The following is a 21,664-nucleotide window of genomic DNA, read 5'->3' as shown; positions in this document are numbered from 1 at the left end:
TGTGATTCCACCTGTATGAGATCCATAGAATAGGCAGCTTCATAGAGACAGAGAGAACAGCTCATCTGGGAATAGGCAGTTGAGGATGGGGGAGAAGACAGATTTATCCAATGGGCACAAAACTTCTGTTTTGGATGATAAAAAGTTCTGGAGAAATAGGAGGTGGTGAGAGTTCACATTTGAAATATACTTAAAGCCATATTTGTACCATTAGAAATGGTCACAATGGTACCACTTATGTTTATTTTACCACAATTGCTAAAAACCCAACTCTTGCCTTCCTCTTTATATTCTTCTACTGTTTTGTTCTGATTTTTTTGTTAGCTATTTACACTAACTTTTAACTAGTCCTTCCTTCAAGCTAACATGAAGGAAATCCTCCTTTTTGACTGGCAAGACAAGTGCTGAACTATTTCATTTCCTCCTAGACTTTCTCAAACATTAGCCGCCTTACACCCACTCAGTTCTGCAGAAGATAAACTTGGTGTCTGACTTGCTGTGAAACAGTTTCAAGGAAACTACTTTAACAAATCCTGTGGTGATCTGTCAGGCAGACCTCAGGGATATTGCTGATTCAGTTCCAGACCACTGCAATACAGTGAATATCGCAAAAACTGGAGTCACACCATTCTTTTGGTTTCCCAGTGCTTATAAATTTTGTTTACACTGTACTGTAGTCTAGTAAGTATGCAGTAGCATTGTATCTAAAACAAACAAACAAAACTCAGGATACATACCTTAGTTTATTTATTTATTTATTTTTTATTTGACAGGTAGAGTTGTAGACAGTGAGAGAGAGAGACAGAGAGGTCTTCCCTCCGCTGGTTCACTCCCTAAATGGCCGCTACGGCCGGCGCTGTGCTGATGATCCGAAGCCAGGAGCCAGGTGCTTCCTCCTGGTCTCCCATGCGTGTGCAGGGCCCAAGCACTTGGACCATCCTCCACCGCCCTCCTGGGCCACAGCAGAAAGCTGGACTGGAAGAGGAGCAACAGGGACTAGAACCGGCACCCATATGGGATGCCGGCGCTGCAGGCAGAGGATTAACCAAGTGAGCCACAGCACCGGCCCTTTGAACCTTAGTTTAAAAACACATGATCTGGCCCTGCCCTAGCTGTTGCTATTACAAGAATCTGGGGAATGAACAAGTAGATGGGAGCTTGGTCTCTCTCGCTGTCTCTTTCCTTCTACCTCTCTCTCCTCAAATAAATTTAGAATTTTTTCTTTAAAAGTAAAAACTGTGTTTATGGGGGCTGGTGCTGTGGCATAGCAAGTGAAGCTGCTGCCTGCAGTGCCAGTGTCCTACATGGGTGCCGGCTCAAGTCCTGGCTGATCAATTTCCAATCCAGCTCTCTGCTATGGCAGTGGAAGATGGCCCAAGACCTTGGGCCCCTTCATCCATGTGGGAGATCTGGAAGAAGCTCCAGGCTCTTGGTTTGGATCGGCTCAGCTCTGACTGTTGTGGCCTTTCAGGGAGTGAACCAACAGATGGAGGACCCTCTCTTTGCCTCTGCCTCCATACAACTCTGCCTTTCAAAGAAATAAATAAATTTTTTAAAAAACTGTATTTATGAGTATACTCTGGAAGTCATCTTCACTTAATACATGGAAAGCAAGACACAAAAATACTGGGCTTGTTCTTCAGAACTATGTCAAATACGTAGTGTTACCTAATTCCTAATTTGGGATGAAAATTTTGTTTTATTCATTCATATATTCTGGAACACTTATTCTGTGTGGGCATTTAAATGGCATCTTTAAAAAGAAAAACAAAGGATTTTGTAGATAAAGAAGTCATTCCTGAAAAATCCACTAACATTCCAACCTCATGGAAATTGATATATATTCTAGAAAATTAGTTTGTGTATATATAAAGGCAAGCTTGCATGGCAAGTATTACCTTCATGTAAAATCAAATTATAATTCATTTAAGTTTAAACTATTTTTTTAAAAGGTTTATTTATTTGAAAGGTGGAATTACAGAAAGGCAGAGAGAGAGAGAGAGAGAGAGAGGTCTTCCATTCACTGGTTCACTCCCCAATTGGCCGCAATGGCCGGAGCTGAGCTGATCCAAAGCCAGGAGCCAGGACCTTCCTCCAGGTCTCCCACATGCATGCAGGGGCCCAAGTACTTGGGCCACCTTCTACTGCTTTCCCAGGCCATAGCAGAGAGCTGGATTGGAAGAGGAGCAGCCGGGTCTCGAACTGGCGCCCATATGGGATGCCAGCACTGCAGGCAGCAGCTTTATCCCTAAACTACTTCTTAAAGTAGTTTTTCCAGTTTTACCAAGAATTTTTTTCTGTGTGGATTACTTATAAAAACTATGTCCAGTCTGTAACAGGTACTCAAATGTGTTGAAGGAGTGAATTAAGGAAATGCTCAAAAATAACATTTGGAATAAATATAGCCAATTGTTTATAAATTGTGCTAATAAAACCATTTTATAAAAAAAGACATTATTGATTTGAAAAGTAGAGTGACAGAGAAGAGCGAGATTTTTCCATCTGCTGGTTCACTCCCCAGATGGCCACAATGATTGGAACTGGGTCAGGTCGAAGCCAGGAGGCTGGAGGAGATCCATCTAGGTCTCCCACATGGATGGCAGAGCCCCAAGCACTAAGCCATCTTCCACTGCTTTCCCAGGCGCATTAGCAGGGAGCTGGATCAGAAGCGGCACTCTGATAATGGGATGCCGGCATTAACCTGCTGCTCCACAACACCAGCCCCTGGTAAACTATTAGCCACAGATACATTGTTCAACCTGCAGCCATGCTCTTCCCCAGGCTACAACAACCACACATGGCAGTCTTGATAAATACGAGGAAGAATATGGTTTGGAGTTTGTGAATTTATGTCTTTGGTAAGGATTTTTGGGATTTTTTTAATGTTTTATTTATATAAGTTAAACAAATTTCATGTATTTCATATACACAGATTTAGGAGCATAGTGATACTTCCTACCCTTCCTTTCTTATTCTTTCTTTTTGGTAAGGATTTAAAATACCTTTCTAAGACAAGTGGCTTTGTTTCTCTACGTTTCAGTGTGTGCAGGTGTACTTGCGTCCCTCCTTCTCTATTTTCTCACCTTGACTCGCTGCTGCTGTGTTAGGAGCAGGTTACTAAAGAGCCCAGAGGCTGGATGAGAGGCAGGCATCCAGGAAACTGGAAACTGGGCAAACACATTCTCCCATAAGGAAGCAAACATCACAGCCAAACTTTGACCTGGTTATAGAAATAAGTAACACGTAAAAACCATTTTGTAAAATACAATGGCTTCAGCGATACACACACACACGAACACACATATATATTTCAGCACTACTCATTTCTCTATGTTGGTCAGTGGGATGGAGACAATGTGGAAATTAGGGTGGAAATTTGCATTTAAACATGTATTTGGGTATTGGATCTCAGCAGTAGAATGCATTATATATTCAACAGGTTGTTTTTTTCCTTTTACTATTTACAATATCCTCTCTATAGTGTATTAAGAGATCTTTTTACACACTACAGCTTCTTTTTAAAAATCGTTATTTATTTATGTATTTATTTGAGAGACAAAGAGACAGAGAAAGAGAAAGGCTCCCATCTACTGGTTCGCTCTCTAAATGCGCTCAACCCCTAATGGGCTGGGGCTGAAGCCAGCAGCCAGGAACTCAATCCCCGTTTCTCATGCGGGTGGCATGAGCTCAACTACTTCAGCCATCATTTCTGCTCCCACATTGTGTGGACTCCCAGGGCCCACATTAGCAGGGAGCTGGAATTGGGAGTTAGAACCAGGTGCTGAATCCAGTTAATTCGCCAGCCTCTACGTGATATATTGCTCCTTTTTTAAAAAGTGTTTTTAAATCTTTGATTTATTTATGAAGGAGAGGGGTAGAGAGCGCACCCGTGAGCTGAATCACTCTCCAGTTTACCCACAACAGCCAAGCTGACCCAGGGTCAAATATGGCAGCTAGGAATACAATCCAGGTCTCCCAAATGGGTGGCAGAAATCCAATTACTTGAGCCATCACCACTGCTTCCCAGGGTCTGCATTAGCAGCAATCTGGAATCCAGTAGCCAGAGCCAGGAAGCAAACTCAGGCATTCTCATGTGGGACACAGTCACCCTAAACACCATGGTTAAACACTCCTTATAATCTTTTTTTTAAAGATTTATTTATGTATTCGAAAGTCAGAGTTTCACACACACAGAGAGAGAGAGAGAGAGAGAGAATCATCTTCCATCTGCTGGTTCACTCCCCAATAGGCCACAACATCCAGAACTGTACCAATTCGAATCCACAGCGCTGGCCCCAATCTGTTCTTTTTTGTAAATTTAATTTGGTATAGCTCTTAATGCCTATGATTAAGAAAATCTTCATATATTCACTAAGTAACATTTTTCCTCAAAGAAACCTTTTATTTAAGGAATATAAGCCATGCATTTCATAAGTACAACTTTAGGAATATAGTGATTCTCCCCCCATACCTGCCCTCCAACCCACACTCCTACCCCTCCTCCTCCTCCATCTCCCACTCCCAGTCCCATTTTCCATTAAGATTCGTTTTCAATTAACTTTATACACAGAAGATCAACTCTATACTAAGTAAAGAGTTCAACAATTCGCATGGAAAAAAAAAAAGTATTCCTCAACAGTCGAGAAAAGGGTTGTTCTAAGTAACGTTTTGTTCCCAAGTCTACAAAAACTAGCATAGCTCCCTGCACATAGCAGGCATTCAACAAAATGCTTCATTTCTTTTCCTTTTCCATGTCCTAATATTATTCAGTGCAATGAGGCTCTTATAAGAAAAACAAGACTGCAACATTCACACAGTAAACCTTTTTACTTAACCTTGAGAAAGAAAAGGCATAAAAGTCTGTAAAGAATTTTTATAAATAGCAAATAGTCAGATCATAGGTTATTTTAAAAATGTGTCTTTTAACTATAACTAACTTTGAGTGTAATGCTAAATGAAGACATAACTATCAGTTGCACTCCAAATATTACTGGGAATAAAACATTGTACAGTGTATTATAGATCATGACATTTTGGCATGTACAATTTCATATAGCAGAAAAGTAACATTTTTTATCAGAACAAAAAAAGTTATATGAGTCTTAGTACCAACAACAATTAGAAGCTATGATAATTGCCATATAATTTTAATAATGTAATTTTAATAACACAGTGTAGATCAATGTTTTGTCAGCACAATTTTATGTAACATCTGTTAAATAACAGAGTTGAACTTTATAAACACATGTTTATAAATAAATTAGCTATCCAATAATTTTCTTCCTACATGTCATGTTTTGTATTACTACTCAAAATATTGGGCATATTCATATTTATTTTTTATTTAGTAAATATAAATTTCCAAAGTACAGTTTATGGATTACAATGGCCCCCCCCCATAATTTCCCTCCCACTCGCACCCCTCCCATCTCCTGCTCCCTCTCCCATTCCATTCACATCAAGATTCATTTTCAATTCTCTTTATATACAGAAGATCGATTCAGTATATATTAAATAAAGATTGCATCAGTTTGCACCCACACAGAAACACAAAGTGTAAAATACTGTTTCAGTACTAGTTATAGCATTACTTCACATTGGACAACACATTAAGGACAGATCCTACATGGGGAGTAAGTGCACAGTGACTCCTGTTGCTGACTTAACAATTTGACACTCTTGTTTATGACATCAGTAATCTACCTAGGCTCTAGTCATGAGTTGCCAAGGCTATGGAAGCCTTTGAGTTCACCGACTTCGATCCTCTTCCGACAGGGTCATAGTCAAAGTGGAAGTTCTCTCCTCCCTTCAGAGAAAGGTACCTCCTTCTTTGATGGCCCCATTCTTTCCACTGGGATCTCACTCACAGAGATCTTTCATTTAGGTCTTCTTTTTTTTTTTCCTCTTCCCAGAGTGTCTTGGCTTTCCATGCCTAAAATACTCTCATGGGCTCTTCAGCCAGATCTGAATGCCTTAAGGGCTGATTCTGAGGCCAGAGTGCTATTTAGAACATCTGCCATTCTATGAGTCTGCTGTGTATCCCACTTCCCATGATGGATTGTTCTCTCCCTTTTTGATTCTATCAGTTAGTATTAGCAGACACTAGTCTTGTTTGTGTGATCCCTTTGACATGGATCCTAAACTCAAGTAATACTCAAGTAATACCTCTGAGTTTACCTAAGCACCATTTCTCTATAAATTCCAATATAAAATAAATATATATTTATGTAAAATATTTCTATATGTAGGAATATTTTAAATTAATCACTTGATTACAGGTTTTTATTGACAGTAAAAGATGCATTATTAAAGAAAATATCCTCAGACCTTTCTTTAAGGAATAAGATTAGTGAGGAATACAGAAGAGTAAACATACAATGAAAGCCTTCATACAGTGTCACAACTGGAGTTCACAGGGTGACTCTCCAACGTCTGATGAGCAAATGTTTACATCCGTTTTATGCTGCATATTCACTTCTCAACATTCTACTACTTGATAAAAAGTTATAGTCTCTGGTCAGATTTCACATATGACTTTTCAGAAATTCAAGGTTTAAATTTTTCCCAAAAGCTAAGCAGGGACATGGAGAAAGAATAAAACAGAACAAAGCAGCAATGTATTTAGTTGTTTACTGGGGACAGGCACCATGAAAATACTTAGCATTTATACAGATATTCTTGTTTGCCAGATAGCATGCTGGGAGCAGTCCTCACGCTTTCATCCATATTAAAGTGGTTTTAGGTGTATATTCATCTTTAGATATGAAAATGGGGGCCACAGCGGTTCAGGAACGTGTCACAGGTCATAAAACTAGCAGGCAAGGTTGAACAACAATGACTTAGACCTTCCTTTATGAGATTATAAAAACCTGAAGGTAGCAGGGGTGAGAGACTAGGGGATTTAGTGGAGAGCAGGGAACATACCAGGTCTGTCATCCATCCAGGTCATGAAAGAGACTGGCTACACAAATCATTACACTGTGCTCCTAGGCCTCCTACAAATCTGTCCAGCGTCTGAAAAGTCACATGAGATGGAGCACCTCTGCCCTGAATTTTGGAGTGTCCCCACATAGTGAAGGCAAATGCCATGATTTTGCATGTGATTATTTCAAAACATGAAGATAGTCACAACAGAGCATCACGTAAGACACTGGCGTAATTGCCATTGTATTCATACATTGAACTTCTAATTTTAGATAGTGCTTGCACTCAATTATTTTTATGATGGTATCAAATTCCACAAATAAAATAATATTACACTTTGAAATCTACATCTTCAATTTATGGCTTCCCATTATAAAACTTTATCTAGAGATCACTGATGTACCTTGCCTCATTACAGTAAACAAAATTCATGTCAGTATTGCAGTTCCAGTTCAACAGCTAGATTAAACCTTCACCTGAGTGAAACACCTGTTCAAGTGAATTGTTTCTCATGGGGAAATCAACTAAATAAGTCACCTGAAGGAGTGGGATAAGGAATATAATTCTGTGTTTGAAAGAGACTCTAAGGTATAATTTTCAAATTTAAAAAAGAATAATCTTAAAAATTATTCAGTAACTTCAGGTGTATTTCCTAAAATCTGATTAATTCATGTAATATTCCATAATTTGCATAAATGGTAAAAATCTCATTCTTGGGCTCATGTAGTGGGAAAATATGTTCTCAGTTTTAAAAAAGGCTTTATGAAGGAGTGTTACTGGAAAAAATGTTGTATATGGGTACTTAAAAATTTGAAGAAAAATGGAATTAAAGATAAGTTTATTTTGGTATAAAATTCTGGAAATCCATGCATAGTTTTTTCATAATATGCATTTTCCATGAGTTTTTTGAAGATGTAACTGAAAGTACTAACATTTTCAGAAAGAGATGTATGGGCACCAACTTCTAAGAACACAACTTTGTTGAACTTTAGCACCAACTGTATACATTAACAATTGATATCTACAGTAATTAAAAACAGGTTACTCTGTACAATCTGTTCTTCATTTCTTCTATAGTACAAAAATTTAGGCTCTGCCAAAAAAGGAGAAAAAAACAAAAAAGCCACTGCTGTAATGTGTGTTTACTCAAGGAAGAGGTCTCATCTTTTTAAAAACAGGAGTCTTCTTTTCAAAATGGAGACAACTCAAAGTTAGAGAAAGCCCTGAATCTGGTTAAGAAATTGAAGTAAACATAAGAGAGAGTCACTAGCACGTTTTTACAAAGGCCAAGGACAGGTGTGATTGTCCCCAGGACAATGATCAAACTGAGCCTGACAAACACAAAGGGTAAATCCTGCAGCAGGATGCCCAGAAAACTGAGAAGAGGATTTTGGGGGGTGAATATAATGCGAAGGAGAGAAATGAAACTGAATAAGTAGACTGGATACAGCCAGTTTGTCTTGTACACATTAGGGTGACCGGCCACTCGCACCATCTCTATCGTGTCAGACCACAGCAGAAAGCTCCAGAGGAATATCTCGGCCCGGACATCTCGCCGGGACATTGTCTTCAGGATTCCCGAGCCAAAGAAAGGCTCCTGGGGCCCAGCGAACATGGGGACGGTGCTGTGTGTCAGTGTCCCTGGGGGCTGCCACGTCTCAGAGGGGCTGGCTGCGCGGGGAGAGGCAGCGTTCTCTCCATTTTGCCTCACTTGCTCCGTCACAGTTCTTACTTGTTGCAAAGAGGACGTGTGGATGTGTTTATCTTCGTTACCTGCAAAGGATTGATTTATTTGTAGCTTAATTCTTACATGGACATACTATATAAATTATATATTATAATCATGCATCAATTTTATAGTTTAATATTTATAATTTTAAAATTTAAAAATATTGTTTTGTTTTATTGAAATTTAAAATCTACAATTTGATTTACAAATAAAATTCTAGTTCTTTTATTAGAACCTATTTTAAATATCGAAGTTCAAGGTAAGAGCATACTTGAAAAATACAGAAATGGAGAAGGAGCCTGGTGCCTTGGTGTTTTCCTGGATAGGCATTCTAAGCCACGTGTACCATTTTATAGCAAGAGTCATTATTTGCTCCTGAGCAAATTGCTACTTTCACAATTATCTCATTTGATCCTAAGAACAAAGCTGAGAGACAGGATTACTATTCCAATTTCCAAATATGAAAACTGGGATGCAAGAGGTTAAATAAGGCCTGAATGCAAAAACACAGTTAGCAATGGACAGAACTGGAATTCCCACCCAGATCTGTGTGACTCCAATTGACAAACTCTTAATGTGATGGTTGGTATTACCTGTCCAGAGGCAATACATCATGTGCTAATTACAAAACACAGAGCTATCATAAAGTTCGCCAGTCCAAGCCTTTCATTTTATAAGATGAAGCAGAAGTGCACAATTCTCCACCATGGAGCTGGGTGCTAGGAGGGACTCTGACCATTAGAGATTCATGGGGAAGAGTAGCACGCTGAATTCAAGATTTTAAAGCTGTTCTTCCCCAAAGGGTTTGAAGTGTTTAGTGGAAAGCATCTCTTCTGTGGCCATGAGACTGAGGCTGGTCAGCACACCGGTCAACTGAATGAGTAGGGAATCTGAGTTGTCACCATCTCGGCATGTGTGTGCCCCTCGTTGTGTTTAGGTGGGTGTCACGGTTAGAACTTATGGATGGGTCCTCACATCTTAAAATCTACAATTAATGTTGATGGCATTGTTTTCAGACATGAAAGGTGTATACCACATTGTTTTTCAAATAGCTGTCCACCTAAACACTATTTTGTTGCCAACAATTTATCAGACCTTGACAAAGTCTACTCAGTGAACATGCTGAGCTGCCACATGACTGATAGGACACAATCGCAAGGCAGTCATTAAATGGAATAGCTCTAAAGGTCAAAGATTCAAAGTCAACAAGAATTTGTTGTACTGCATTGAGCTGAAAGTGAAAACATTTCAAAATAAATGTTATGATGAATGACTAATAAAATGCTTGATTACTACAAATAGGAGGGTTTATAAAAGACACAACAACCCTCAGTTTTCTTTCACACAGCTAGAGAATTACATTACAATTTTAAGTGTGGGTTGACTATTTTTAAAAACTAAAAAGATAATCTAAATTCTTGATGAACTTACTTCTATTATGAATCATTTATAAGCAAAGGCTAAAATCCATGACCACTATAGGCACCTTTACCAACTGTGCAAGTCACAGCGGCCTGAGTGACTATCCCTTTAAAAAACAGTACTCACATAAGAGAGAAAACTATATACTAGTTGCCTTTTATTTTTGGCTGCAAGAATTCATATTTTTTTAACCTGAAATGGTCAGTAGCATCTCTCCTTCTAGTAAGAAAAATCAGTACAGAAAATGTTAGTTAGAGGATGTCATGTCCTAGAAAACACTCCTTCAACTCTCTTAACAGATAAAGCTGTTGGAAGGAAAATCCAAATGCCTTTGTCAGCGTTAAGAACACAGTGTATAATCTGGGCTTGTGAAAGATGAATGCAAATTCAGCATTATTTCAAAGGCAGGAAGTAGCAATCTAAGCAGTGACACATTGACATTTTTTAAACAGTCAATGAGAGTTGATATCTGAGGATAAGAGCTCTTGGTAGAAACAATGAATTCTTTGCTACAGTTTGGTTCCGATGAGATACTAAGGCCCCAATCCACATACACTGGGTGAAAGGAGGCCTGGGAACTTCCTATCGCTCCGCAGCTTGATGGGGACTGGTTTAGATTTGGGGGTATGGAGACCCCAGTGTCCTGTTTTTCAAGTGAAGAGCACCAGAAGTACTAACAGGAAAGTTCTGTTGGCCTCCCTAAGGGCAGGGGAGGGCTGAAGCAGCCAAGAGATCTTTGGATCTTCCAAGTGGACTTGGACCCTGCCATGAGTCTCTGAGCAGTGTCAATGGTCATGTGTATGAGTGTGTCCCTTTGGATCCAAGATTAGTATCCTCTCCAAATCAGTTCTTGAAAAAAAAAAAAATGAATTCATTATTTGAAAGGCACAGCAACAGAGAAAGAGAGAGGAAGAGAGAGGCAGAGAGAAAGATCTTCCATCCACTAGTTCATTCCCCAAACAGCTCCAACAGCCAATTCCGGGCCAGGTCCAAGGCAGGAGCCAGGAACTTTATCCTGGTCTCCTGCATGGCTGGCAGGGTTTGGCCATCCTCCTTGCTGCCATCTCGGGAACATTAGCAGGGAGCTGGAAGGGAAGTGCCCCAGCTGGGACTCGAACCGGCACGCCAGTATGGGCTACCAACATGCCAGTGGCAGCTGAACCCACTGCACCACAACACCAGCCACCAAATGTTGTACTTTTAAAAATTTCCACCTACAGCTGGAATTCTTTTCCTTGTTCCAGTTAGTTGAGATTTGTTCAATTTGGGTATTGCAATATTTATTTTTGCAAAACCCTATTAAAAATGTAAGCATAGAGCGATACACTCACTTCCAGAGAGGTTCACATCCCTTGTAAGAAGGAAAAGTAGCAGCCATTCTATGTGGCTCCCACATCTGATGTCAGTCGCCGAAACAAGCTTTTGTCCTCACTATGCAAACCAGATAATGAAGGAAATGTAATTTCAACAACAGACTAATTTTATGCCTATTGCATCGGAAGGAAGGAAGGAAGGAAGGAAGGAAGGAAGGAAGGAAGGAAGGAAGGAAGGAAGGAAGAAGGGAGGGAGGGAGGGAGGGAGGGAGGCCCACTGACAGGAGAATGAAAGGCACTGCAGTCCGAGGCAACACGGAGAGTTTAGCGAAAAGGCGGCTGATGTTAGACGAGATTGTTACTCAGTCCATAGAAACCCAAAGATGAAGAACGACTCAGACAACCAGTCTGACTGGTCTTGTTTAACATCCCCAAATCTAATTTTCCTGAGGGGAAAAGTTCTAGAGAAAGCTAATAACAATTCAGGATAACACTAGAAAAAAATCCAGAGAAGAAAATTAATGTTTCTATTAAAACAGTGTTTAAGACAGATTAAGCACACAAAGCACTTTTAGTCACTAATACATTTAAAGAACAAGAAGGGGAAAAAGCAATAAATGAATATGTACCCTAACGGTAAACCATGGTCATTGTTATTTTGACACTGTCCCTCGCTGGGACACGGAATCACGGAACTTACCTCCCAGGGTGGTTATAATGTAGGAATAAATCAATATCCATAAAGCATGTACAAATAGTGTCTGACACACAGAAAAGTCATATGGTAAATAAAGCGATAGCTAAACAACTATTGTCTTCATTGGAAGAGAACAGAAAATATCAGAGCATAGTAAATAATAAACATAAAAATAGCTGAACAATTTATTGTCTTAACTTAGAAAAAATAGAAAATGCCAGCATGTAGTAACTAAAAAGACTGATGGCAGCCTGTTACACGTTAGCTACCTGGTGCCCCTTCAGTCTGAAGAACTCAAAAAGTTTGAGAACTAGTGTTACACTTCAGAGCCTTAAGATCCTGAGTTTAGTTCTTAGATTTGCCAGTTCACATCACAAATGCTATCCTGGAGATAACAACTTGTAGAGCAGGACACAGCTTTACCCCAGTTAGCAAGAGCTCACATGGGTGTCTTCCCAACTCCACAATCGTGTCCAGTGATGCACTCTGACAGCCAACATTGGTCAAGGCAGGGGGATTTATACCACAGAAACTGGCACTGGCAGCTACTCAACCAGGACTTCCCTCTACCCCACCTTGGAGAAGCAGTTGAGTCAATACTAACCGGCTTAGTACTACCTGCTTAGACTGGATGTGCATTTTCACTAGACAATAATAATGAATTTAGCCAGATATTCAGCCATCAGTTCTGGCACAGTGAGCATAAATCCTCAGCTGAGATAACCTTCTTTACAACTGGAGTTAAACTGTTAGCCACCAAATTCAAAAGTCCTAAGATCCAACTTTAGTTCCCTGCCACATCTTACATAAATCTAACCATCAATGAATGTATCATTTCTAAATTTTAGGCAAAGCAAAATTTTTTTAGTTATAAATATATTTTTGAATTTATTTATTTGACAGGTAGAGTTATAGATAGTGAGAGAGAGAGACAGAGAGAAAGGTCTTCCTTCCATTGGTTCACTCCCCAAATGGCCGATACAGCCGGAGCTACACCGATCCGAAGCCAGGAGCCAGGCGCCTCCTCCTGGTCTCCCATGTAGGTACAGGGCCCAAGCACTTGGGCCATCCTCCACTGTACTCCCGGGCCACAGCAGAGAGCTGGACTGGAAGAAGAGCAACCAGGACTAGAACCGGCACCCATATAGGATGCCGGCGCCACAGACGGAGAATTAACCTAGTGCACCACGACATCGGCCCCGCAAAGCCAAATTTTTTAAGAATTCTTTTTTATCTGAGGACCCAAATGAAAGCTTAAGTGGTCTAAAGAACAGTTTCCCCTCAACCATTACTTTAGTCTACATTCATCTAACACTGGACAAGAAGAGCTAACAATTGATAAGTTTATCAATTTTAAAATATGCTATATTTTAAAGAATGAGAAAACTTTCTAATCTAAACTTCCTAATCTTCAGATTTTCATTTAGGATATTCTGGCCTCTCGTTATAGTTGACAGCTGTTTAGGCTGTGAGTTAATTTATATTCTACACACACACACACACACACATACATACACTGTATTTATATGTTTTATATATTCACAAGTAGAAAAACACCAAATTATACATAATATGTAGTTCTAGATATTTTTGACTAGAAATACATAATATAGGCCAGCCCCGTGGCTTAACAGGCTAATCCTCCGCCTTGCGGCGCGGGCACACCGGGTTCTAGTCCCGGTTGGGGCGCCGGATTCTATCCCGGTTGCCCCTCTTCCAGGCCAGCTCTCTGCTATGGCCCGGGAAGGCAGTGGAGGATGGCCCAAGTCCTTGGGCCCTGCACCCGCATGGGAGACCAGGAGAGGCACCTGGCTCCTGGCTTCGGATCAGCATGATGTGCCGGCCTCAGCAGCTATTGGAGGGTGAACCAACGGCAAAAAGGAAGACCTTTCTCTCTGTCTCTCTCTCTCTCACTATCCACTCTGCCTGTCAAAAAAAAAAAAAAGAAATACATAATATATAAATCAATACATGCTAAATTCTTCGTGTTCCCTTATTCTTATTGGTCTCCTTGAAATTTTTATTTTATAATCTATATAAAATAACCTTGAATATATTTATTGAAGCATAAATAGTAAGGTAAAAAGTTGAAAACATGTAATTATCTCACCATGAACATAAATAATTGTACACTTTGAGCAGTTTGAGATGTCTCTACCAGTATGTCCTTCGTAATTACAAATACTCAGGAGTACTACGTGCTTGGATACAGACAGGAACGAGGAAGTCTAATCTGAGTCCAAGCTGGATGATCAAAGCATATCCGCACAGCAAGGAGCCTGATTCATGGCCTCTAGAGCACCCGCTTCAGCTCCAACGACACGCGCGTGCTATGCAGTGCATTCAGGTCTTTTTATGCCCACTAGACCATGAGCTCCAGCAAAGGAGGGCTCTGCCTATGTTACTCACCCTTGTACCCCCCAGCTCCTACTGGAGCACCTCCTACTGGAATGGAATCAACCACCATAAAGATGCACTGAATAAAAGGTAGGAGGACGATTTATCTGGGTTCTCTTAGCATGAGGGAGGAATAAGCAACCTGGGGTGGGGGGGGACCTTGCATTGAGGTGAGTGAGCCAAAGCGTGAACCCTGGACCAGTAACAGTCCCTCGGAATCCGCAGGTAGATAGGAGAACTCTGCATCCTGCTCAGCACCTACCACTCCTTGCCTCTGGCCCTGCTCCTAAAGAGAGCCCTTTAAGCAAGGCCTTGAGAAGTAATTCCACTAACAAGCCCTGGAAGACGTGAAGAGCGTCTGGCAGCACAGCCTGGGGACCTGCAGAGCTCAACAGTAAGGGAAGCTGTGACATGGCACCAGGCCTGGAGGAGCCTGCCAGCATGGTGAGGCACTTGCACAGCCTGGCAGGACTTGGGTCGACAGAGAGATGACATCAACAGCAGTAGCAGTGGTTCAAAGCATTTCAGAGGCTTCCCGGGTCACCAGGCAGGGGAAGAAAAGGACAGAGGTGTGATTCCAAGAAGACTGGATGAGCTCATTAGAAGCAGCCTTTGGAACCCTTCCCCGTAGGAGGAGTTGAACTCCAAAATAGCAGTGGAAGCAGAGTGTGAGAAAATCCATGTTCCCCTAGACAGGATCCCACTATCAACAGAAGCAAAAAGTAACCATGAATGTCTGCACATTTTGCAGGCAATCAGCTCTCCACATCCAACACAAGAAAATGTAAAGTTTTGAAAACCAATGACCTGTTCCTTTCATGTTAAACTCAAGCCATAAGAGTTGCTTTGTTCGTAATGATATGGGAGATAAAACTTAGTATTCCAAAGTAGCACATGCTGAATTCTTCATGTTCCCTAATTCTGGTCACTTTTCCTGCAATGTTTATTTCAAATATATCCTGCAATTCTCAAGGTGTTTCATTTTAGTTACTAAAATTGCTCACAACTTGTTGCCCATTTAAGAAAAAACCAATAGTTGGGGATGAAATTGTTAGAAGCATGTAATGCAGTCCTAGTCAAAAACAAGTCTTCTTTCAAGATGGTGAGAGGCCCCGAGGTCCCATGCCTGCTGCCATGGACCTCACTCCAGGAACACTTGTGGTTCAATCCACACGGATCAAGTCCTGACAGCTGGTGCTCCATCAGGAGGCATGAATCACAAGTTCTACCCCTGCCTCATCCCAGGCTGGGAAATGGCCATTTACTTTTTGAGAAGGGAAAAAAAGAAGTCCTAGAACTGGTACACGTTCCTGAGACTTCCCTCTTCTAAATAACCAGGGGGGCCGGTATGAAAGGAAATAGACTCCCTTCTTGGCTTGGCCCTGAACACAGTGTTCCTCATCCTCACCCCTGAACACATTGCAAAATAACACATTATGGAAACCAGCTCACATACTGGGCTCAGATTGTATAATAAGCTATTTCTTAAAAAGAAACAAAGAGGAACTCAAAAATGCCATTCATGTTATTCAGGAAAAAAAGCAGTGCTCCCCTTTTTCTTCCTTTTAACCACTGTGCCATTGCTTACATTCTATTTGGTTAGGGTGTGATGAGTTACACTTCAAAGAAAACTAGAGAGCAAATTCCTGTAGGAATTTGGATTTATCATCAGAGCTTTCACCTTGACACTTGTCACAGCTCTTAATACTTCCTCTAATCAGGCGTTGTCTGTCAGGATGTTTTTGTTTTGTTTGAGTAGCTTTAAAACATCACAGATGCCAGGTTCTGTCTTCCCATCTGTTGATCAACAGGGATAGCTCATTAATATGTATTCTTTAAAAAAAAAAAAATGCGTGGCCATGGGAGGAAAGATCTTGCATCACTGGTTCACTTCCCAAATGGCTACAACAGCCAGGCAGAAACCAAAGCCAGGAGCTCCTTCCAGGTTTTCCACAAGGCCCAAGCACCTGGAGGCCACTTTCTGTTGTTTTCCCAGACATGTTAACAGGGAAGCAGATCAGAAACAGAGCAGCCAGGATTGAACAGGCTGGTACAGGACCCCAGGTGTTGCAAGCAGGGGTTTAACCCAATACGCCACAACGCAGGCTCCACATATTTTTAAAAGACTCTTTTGAGGGCCGGTGCTGTGGTGTATTGGGTAAAGCTGCCCCCTGCAGGGCCAGCATCCCACATGGGCGCTTGTTTGAGACCCCACTGCTCCACTTCCAATCCAGCTCTCTGCTATGGCCTGGGAGAGCAGTAGAAGCTGGCTCAAGTCCTTGGGCCCCTGCACCCATGTGGAAGACCTGGAAGAAGCTCCTGGTTCCTGGCTTTGGATCAACCCAGCTCCGGCTGTTGCAGCCATTTGGAGAGTGAACCAGTGGATAAAAGAGCTCTCTCTCTCTCTCTCTCTCTGCCTCCACCTCTCTATAACTCTGCCTTTCAAATAAATAAATAAATCTTTTAAAAAAATACTCTTCTGGTGGTTCTGACTGAAAATATGCCAGTAAGTGGTGCCTGGTTCCCTGGAAATAGATTCAGTAAGAGTCATAATTGCCATTCATTTAAGAAATCATGTTTTGCTAAGTCGGCAACAAGAAGAAATGACTCAGAAAGGCACAGAGCCTTTTCCTCCCTCCATTCCTGCTCTGCAAACTCCATGCCTGACCAGTCCCGTGGTCCCACCTCTTCCGTAGTCAATGCCTGAGAATCACGGGGAAAAATCAGGCTCTTGATCGGTCGCAGAGCAAATTCCCACTCCACTCTTCACTGCACCCTCAGCATTGTGCCAACCTCTGTGTGTGTCTCCAGCCCCCTTCATCCCTCTCCACAGCAATGACCCCAGACCTTGCCCATTCTGTGCTAGTTACTCCCTTCCATCTAACTCCACTGTTCTCAGCAGAAAATGCGCTTCCTAGTTCACAAAGAAATGTGGCAGTATCAAGTGCAAATTGCCTGCTTGCTTTCTCCCTATCCACCCGTATTTTTTTCACAACTGTGAATCACCTGGGAAGGCTGAAAGTTACTAGGACCTGGGCCTCATTCCGAAACTTTAAAAAAATTTATTTTTATTCATTTGAAAGGCAGAGTTACAGAAAGAGAGAGAGAGAAACAGAGAGAGAAAGAGAAACAGAGAGAGAACACGCATTTCCATCTGCTGGTTTACTCCCCAAATGGCTGCAGCAACCAGGGCTGGGTCAGGCCAAAACCAGGAGCCAGGACTCCATCTGGGTCTCACACATGGTGATATGGAATGCCTCTCCCACAGGCAGTGGCTTCGCCTGCTGTGCTACAATGCCAGTCCCAATGTCAAACATTTTTAAAGCCTTCTTGTTGATGCTAATGTACAGCCAAGGGTGAGAACTGCTCCTCTTAATTAAAGAAATAAATCAGAATCATTCAATGAGGTTTTCTTTCTAAAAATCATCTTGTAGCCAAATTCCAGCCCCAAGGATCTCAGTTCAATTCATCAGGGGTGCCTATGTTTGGCATTGACCATTTTAAGAGATTTATTTACTTATTTGGAAGTCAGAGTTACAAAGATGAGGGATAGACAGAGAGATCTCCCATTCACTGATTCACTCCCCATATGGCAGCACTGGCTGGGGCTGTGTCTGGTTGAAGCCAGGAGCCCAGAGCTTCTTCCAGGTCTCCCACATGGGTGCAGGGACTCAAAGATTTTGGCCATCTTCCGCTGCTTTCCCAGTTCATCAACAGGGAGCTGGATTGAAAGTGGAGCAGCCAGGACATGGACCAGAGTCCATGTGGGATGCTGGTGTTGCAGGCAGCAGTCTTACCAGCTATGCCACAGTGCTGGCCCCTGACTTTTTTAAAAGACTTTATTGAGTGCTTTTTGTATTATGAAAATAACAGAGTAAATGGACAGGAATACAATAGAGGCAGAGTTTACAATTTTCATCAGATCAAAGAAATGAACATATTGATCGTATCTAATTTGTTTCATATAAATTAACAAATGTGTACCCCAAAGAGAACCCTACTTTTCTCATTAAACATTAAAGTACATATTTTAAAGAAAATAATTGGTAAATAATGTTCACTTATAGTGAAAGCAGAGTTTTTAAGCATAATGCCAAAGACTAAAACATAAATATTAAAATATGTCCAAAGTTAAATTTTCTAAATAATAAGAGTACCTAGCAATATTAAAGGCAAATGATAACTTTGAATTATATGCTTCATCTATGACAGGCAAAGCTTAACATCCTTAAAATATATAGAACTCATGAATCAGTAGTAAAAAGAAAATGGATATACCAACAGCAGACACATCAAGGAGATAGATATACAAATTAAAAAAATAGGCAATAAACCTATGAGGAAGTGTTAAACACATGAACTTCTTTTAAAAAGAAAATTTTAAAAGTAACAACATATAATTCTGTTTATGAAGTGGGCAAAGATAAAATGGAATAAATTATCCAGTGTTAAAAGGTTGAGGAGAAACAGATAATTTCTTCAGCTGTCATTTAGAAGGTCAATTAGGGCATTTTTACAGAGAGCAATTTAACAACACAGAGGGGGAAAAAAAAACATAAAATCTTGCATAAATTTTAAGCCAGAAATTCCACATCTATGCGTTTAACCTAAGAAAACTATCACGTATGCTGTTGAGGTCCCAGTGGCACTTGGCCCAAGTTTCTGGGGATTAAAGAGACTACACAGAAGGAATTGGACCAGGGCCCTTGTGAGCAGATTCATTTGAAAACCTTACCCTGCCAACATCATGCCTGGCATTTCTCACTGACGTGACAGTGGAAACCATCTCCTTTGCAGAGCACTGAGCTTTTCCACCCAAATAGCCTGTTAACCTCACCTTCAGCCAGCCATCTGTGACTGCGATTGAGATAGCCCTAGAGTAACCAACACACTTTTGCGACACTGCACCATTTATACAATCCCCTTATGACACATTCTATGTTTCCTGGCATGTGCAGCCACCCCATAATAGGCACTTTCTTCTGGCAGTGCTGTTGCCAAGGAGTCTGGGCATGAGCAGATGTGCCAGGTCTTCTGAGGACACTGTGCAGTCATGATCCTGATATCACTCAGCTCTCGTCCAGCAGCAATTAACTCTCTCTGTCCCCAGGTCCTGTCTGGCCAGTCATCCAGTGAGTGGTTTCTGACTCACACTCAGCACGGGATTCTGCACCGCACATACAGGTGTGCTGTGATCATAGCTCATCACCCCTACCCAACTCAAACACACATCACCTTACTCATTCTAACTATATCTTTGTCTTTTCCCGCTCAGTCCTTTTTACTGCAGAACAAGAGTCCTAAGTTTCATATTATAAGAGTTTACAATCGTTTAAAACTAGAACAAATCTAGTTGCTCAACTTCAGAGGATTCAAGAAATATATTATGCTTCACTGATATCCTGGATTATGGCTTGACCAACAAAAACAGCACTGTGGGGGCCAGCACTGTGGTGGAGTGAGTGAGGCCGCTGTCTGCAGTGGCAGCATCCCATATGCGCACCGGTTTGAGCCCTGGCTGCTCCACTTCTGATCCAGCTCTCTGCTATGGCCTGGGAAAGCAGTAGAAGATGGCCCAAGTCCTAGGGCCCTTGCACCTGCATGGGAGACCCGGAAGAAGCTCCTGGCTCCTGGCTTCGGATTGGCTCAGCTCCAGCCGTTGTGGCCATCTGGGGGAATGAACCAGCAGATGGAAGACTCACTCTCTCTCTCTCTTCTATCTCTCTCTCTCTCTCTCTCGGCCTCCACCTCTCTGTAACTCTGCCTTTCAAATAAATAAATAAATCTTAAAAAAAGAAACAGCACTGTGGAAACAGATGTACTTACAAGAATGATACCCACCATACACTGTAAAGTGGGAAAAATTAAGAAATAGGCTTTCTTAACTGAAGAATGTTCATCAAGATGCCATCAGTTATAGAAATTTCTGGTTTGTAAGATTAAGGTTGATATCCATTTTGCTTATCTCTGTTATACAACCTTTATCAATGGATGTATACTTTCAGAAAAATTTAAAAACTAGAGATAAAACACTTCAAAATTGCATGTTTTAAAAGTGGTATGTTTTTTGTAGGTTTTGGGCCTCAAATCCGTGTGTACCCTACCAGGATGGGGCTGTACTATCTGAAAACCTGAATCAGCTTAGTGCAGCAGCAGCCACGAGCTCTTAGTGGGGCTTGCTTTGCCTCTAGGAGGTACAAAGTTGGGAGTCCCAGGGAGCTGGGCCTAGAAAGATAACGTTGGTCCCTCGGTATGGTTCTGCCCTAGAAACAGATACAGTCTGAAACTCTGCATGAAATCCAAGTGAATGGTTTAAAAAACTTAACAGAACCTTTTTTTCCAAATGGAATCTGACATAAAATATTAACTCCTAAAAAAAAGAAAAATTGAATTGGTCTGGTTGAAGTAGGAAGTGGGACATCTAGAGACCCCAATTCAACCTCCCTCCCTATGCAACAACCCTCACCCCATACACACACACTCCATGCAAATTTTCATAGTAGCTCTCGATACAACTTTGTAGATTTCCAAAGTGACAATTTGATAAACAAGTAGTGTTGGTTTTAAGAAGGCAACTTCAATTCCAGCAACAGGTTTGTTTATTCAGGGTGTAAATCCAACTGGAGCCATTTTTACTTCCTAAGCACACCCATTCATGACATGCACACTTGATTTCCTTGAGCCCAGCCAGTCTTCAAAGTAAGAAAGCTTCCACGACCACGTCTCCCTGCAAACTCCTGCAAAGCCCTGGTCCCCTTTTTAGTCATTTCTGACTTCTACTACCTTTAATAAAACTAAGTTTCCTTCATCTTTGGCCCCACAGTACTTGACTATTGTCTTCCATCCTACCACTTGGCAACAAGTGGTGTCTAAGCTAAGCTACAAATATGAGAGCGCTACAGAAAGTCCATGTAAAATAGAATCCATGTAGAGCTTTTCATAGTACACATTTTTGATGAAACAGAACTTTTTGAAGGGCACTGGTACATACGTATTTTTAAAAAATATTTTCTGGCCGGCGCCGTGGCTTAACAGGCTAATCCTCCACCTTGTGGCGCCGGCACACCAGGTTCCAGTCCTGGTCGGGGCACCGGATTCTGTCCCGGTTGCCCCTCTTCCAGGCCAGCTCTCTGCTATGGCCCAGGAAGGCAGTGGAGGATGGCCCAAGTGCTTGGGTCCTGC

At 41.4% G+C, this 21,664-nt stretch overlaps 1 protein-coding gene across 2 annotated transcripts in view; it reads right to left on the bottom strand.

The window, feature by feature from the left end:
- Positions 1-5,475: 5,475 nt before the first annotated feature.
- The window catches only part of TMEM236 (transmembrane protein 236), a 53,861-nt gene continuing 37,672 nt past the window's right edge, over positions 5,476-21,664 (bottom strand). For both annotated transcript variants that reach the window (XM_062210523.1, XM_062210524.1), the window contains exon 4: positions 5,476-8,697. In XM_062210523.1, the coding sequence (XP_062066507.1) occupies positions 8,114-8,697 (584 nt within the window). In that variant the 3' untranslated portion in view covers positions 5,476-8,113. The remainder of the gene's footprint in view (positions 8,698-21,664) is intronic.

Source organism: Lepus europaeus, chromosome 14 (assembly GCF_033115175.1).
Source record: "Lepus europaeus isolate LE1 chromosome 14, mLepTim1.pri, whole genome shotgun sequence".
NCBI lineage: Eukaryota > Metazoa > Chordata > Mammalia > Lagomorpha > Leporidae > Lepus > Lepus europaeus.
The sequence above is the reverse complement of the archived record's forward strand: the minus strand, read 5'-3'. Positions and strand labels throughout refer to the sequence as shown.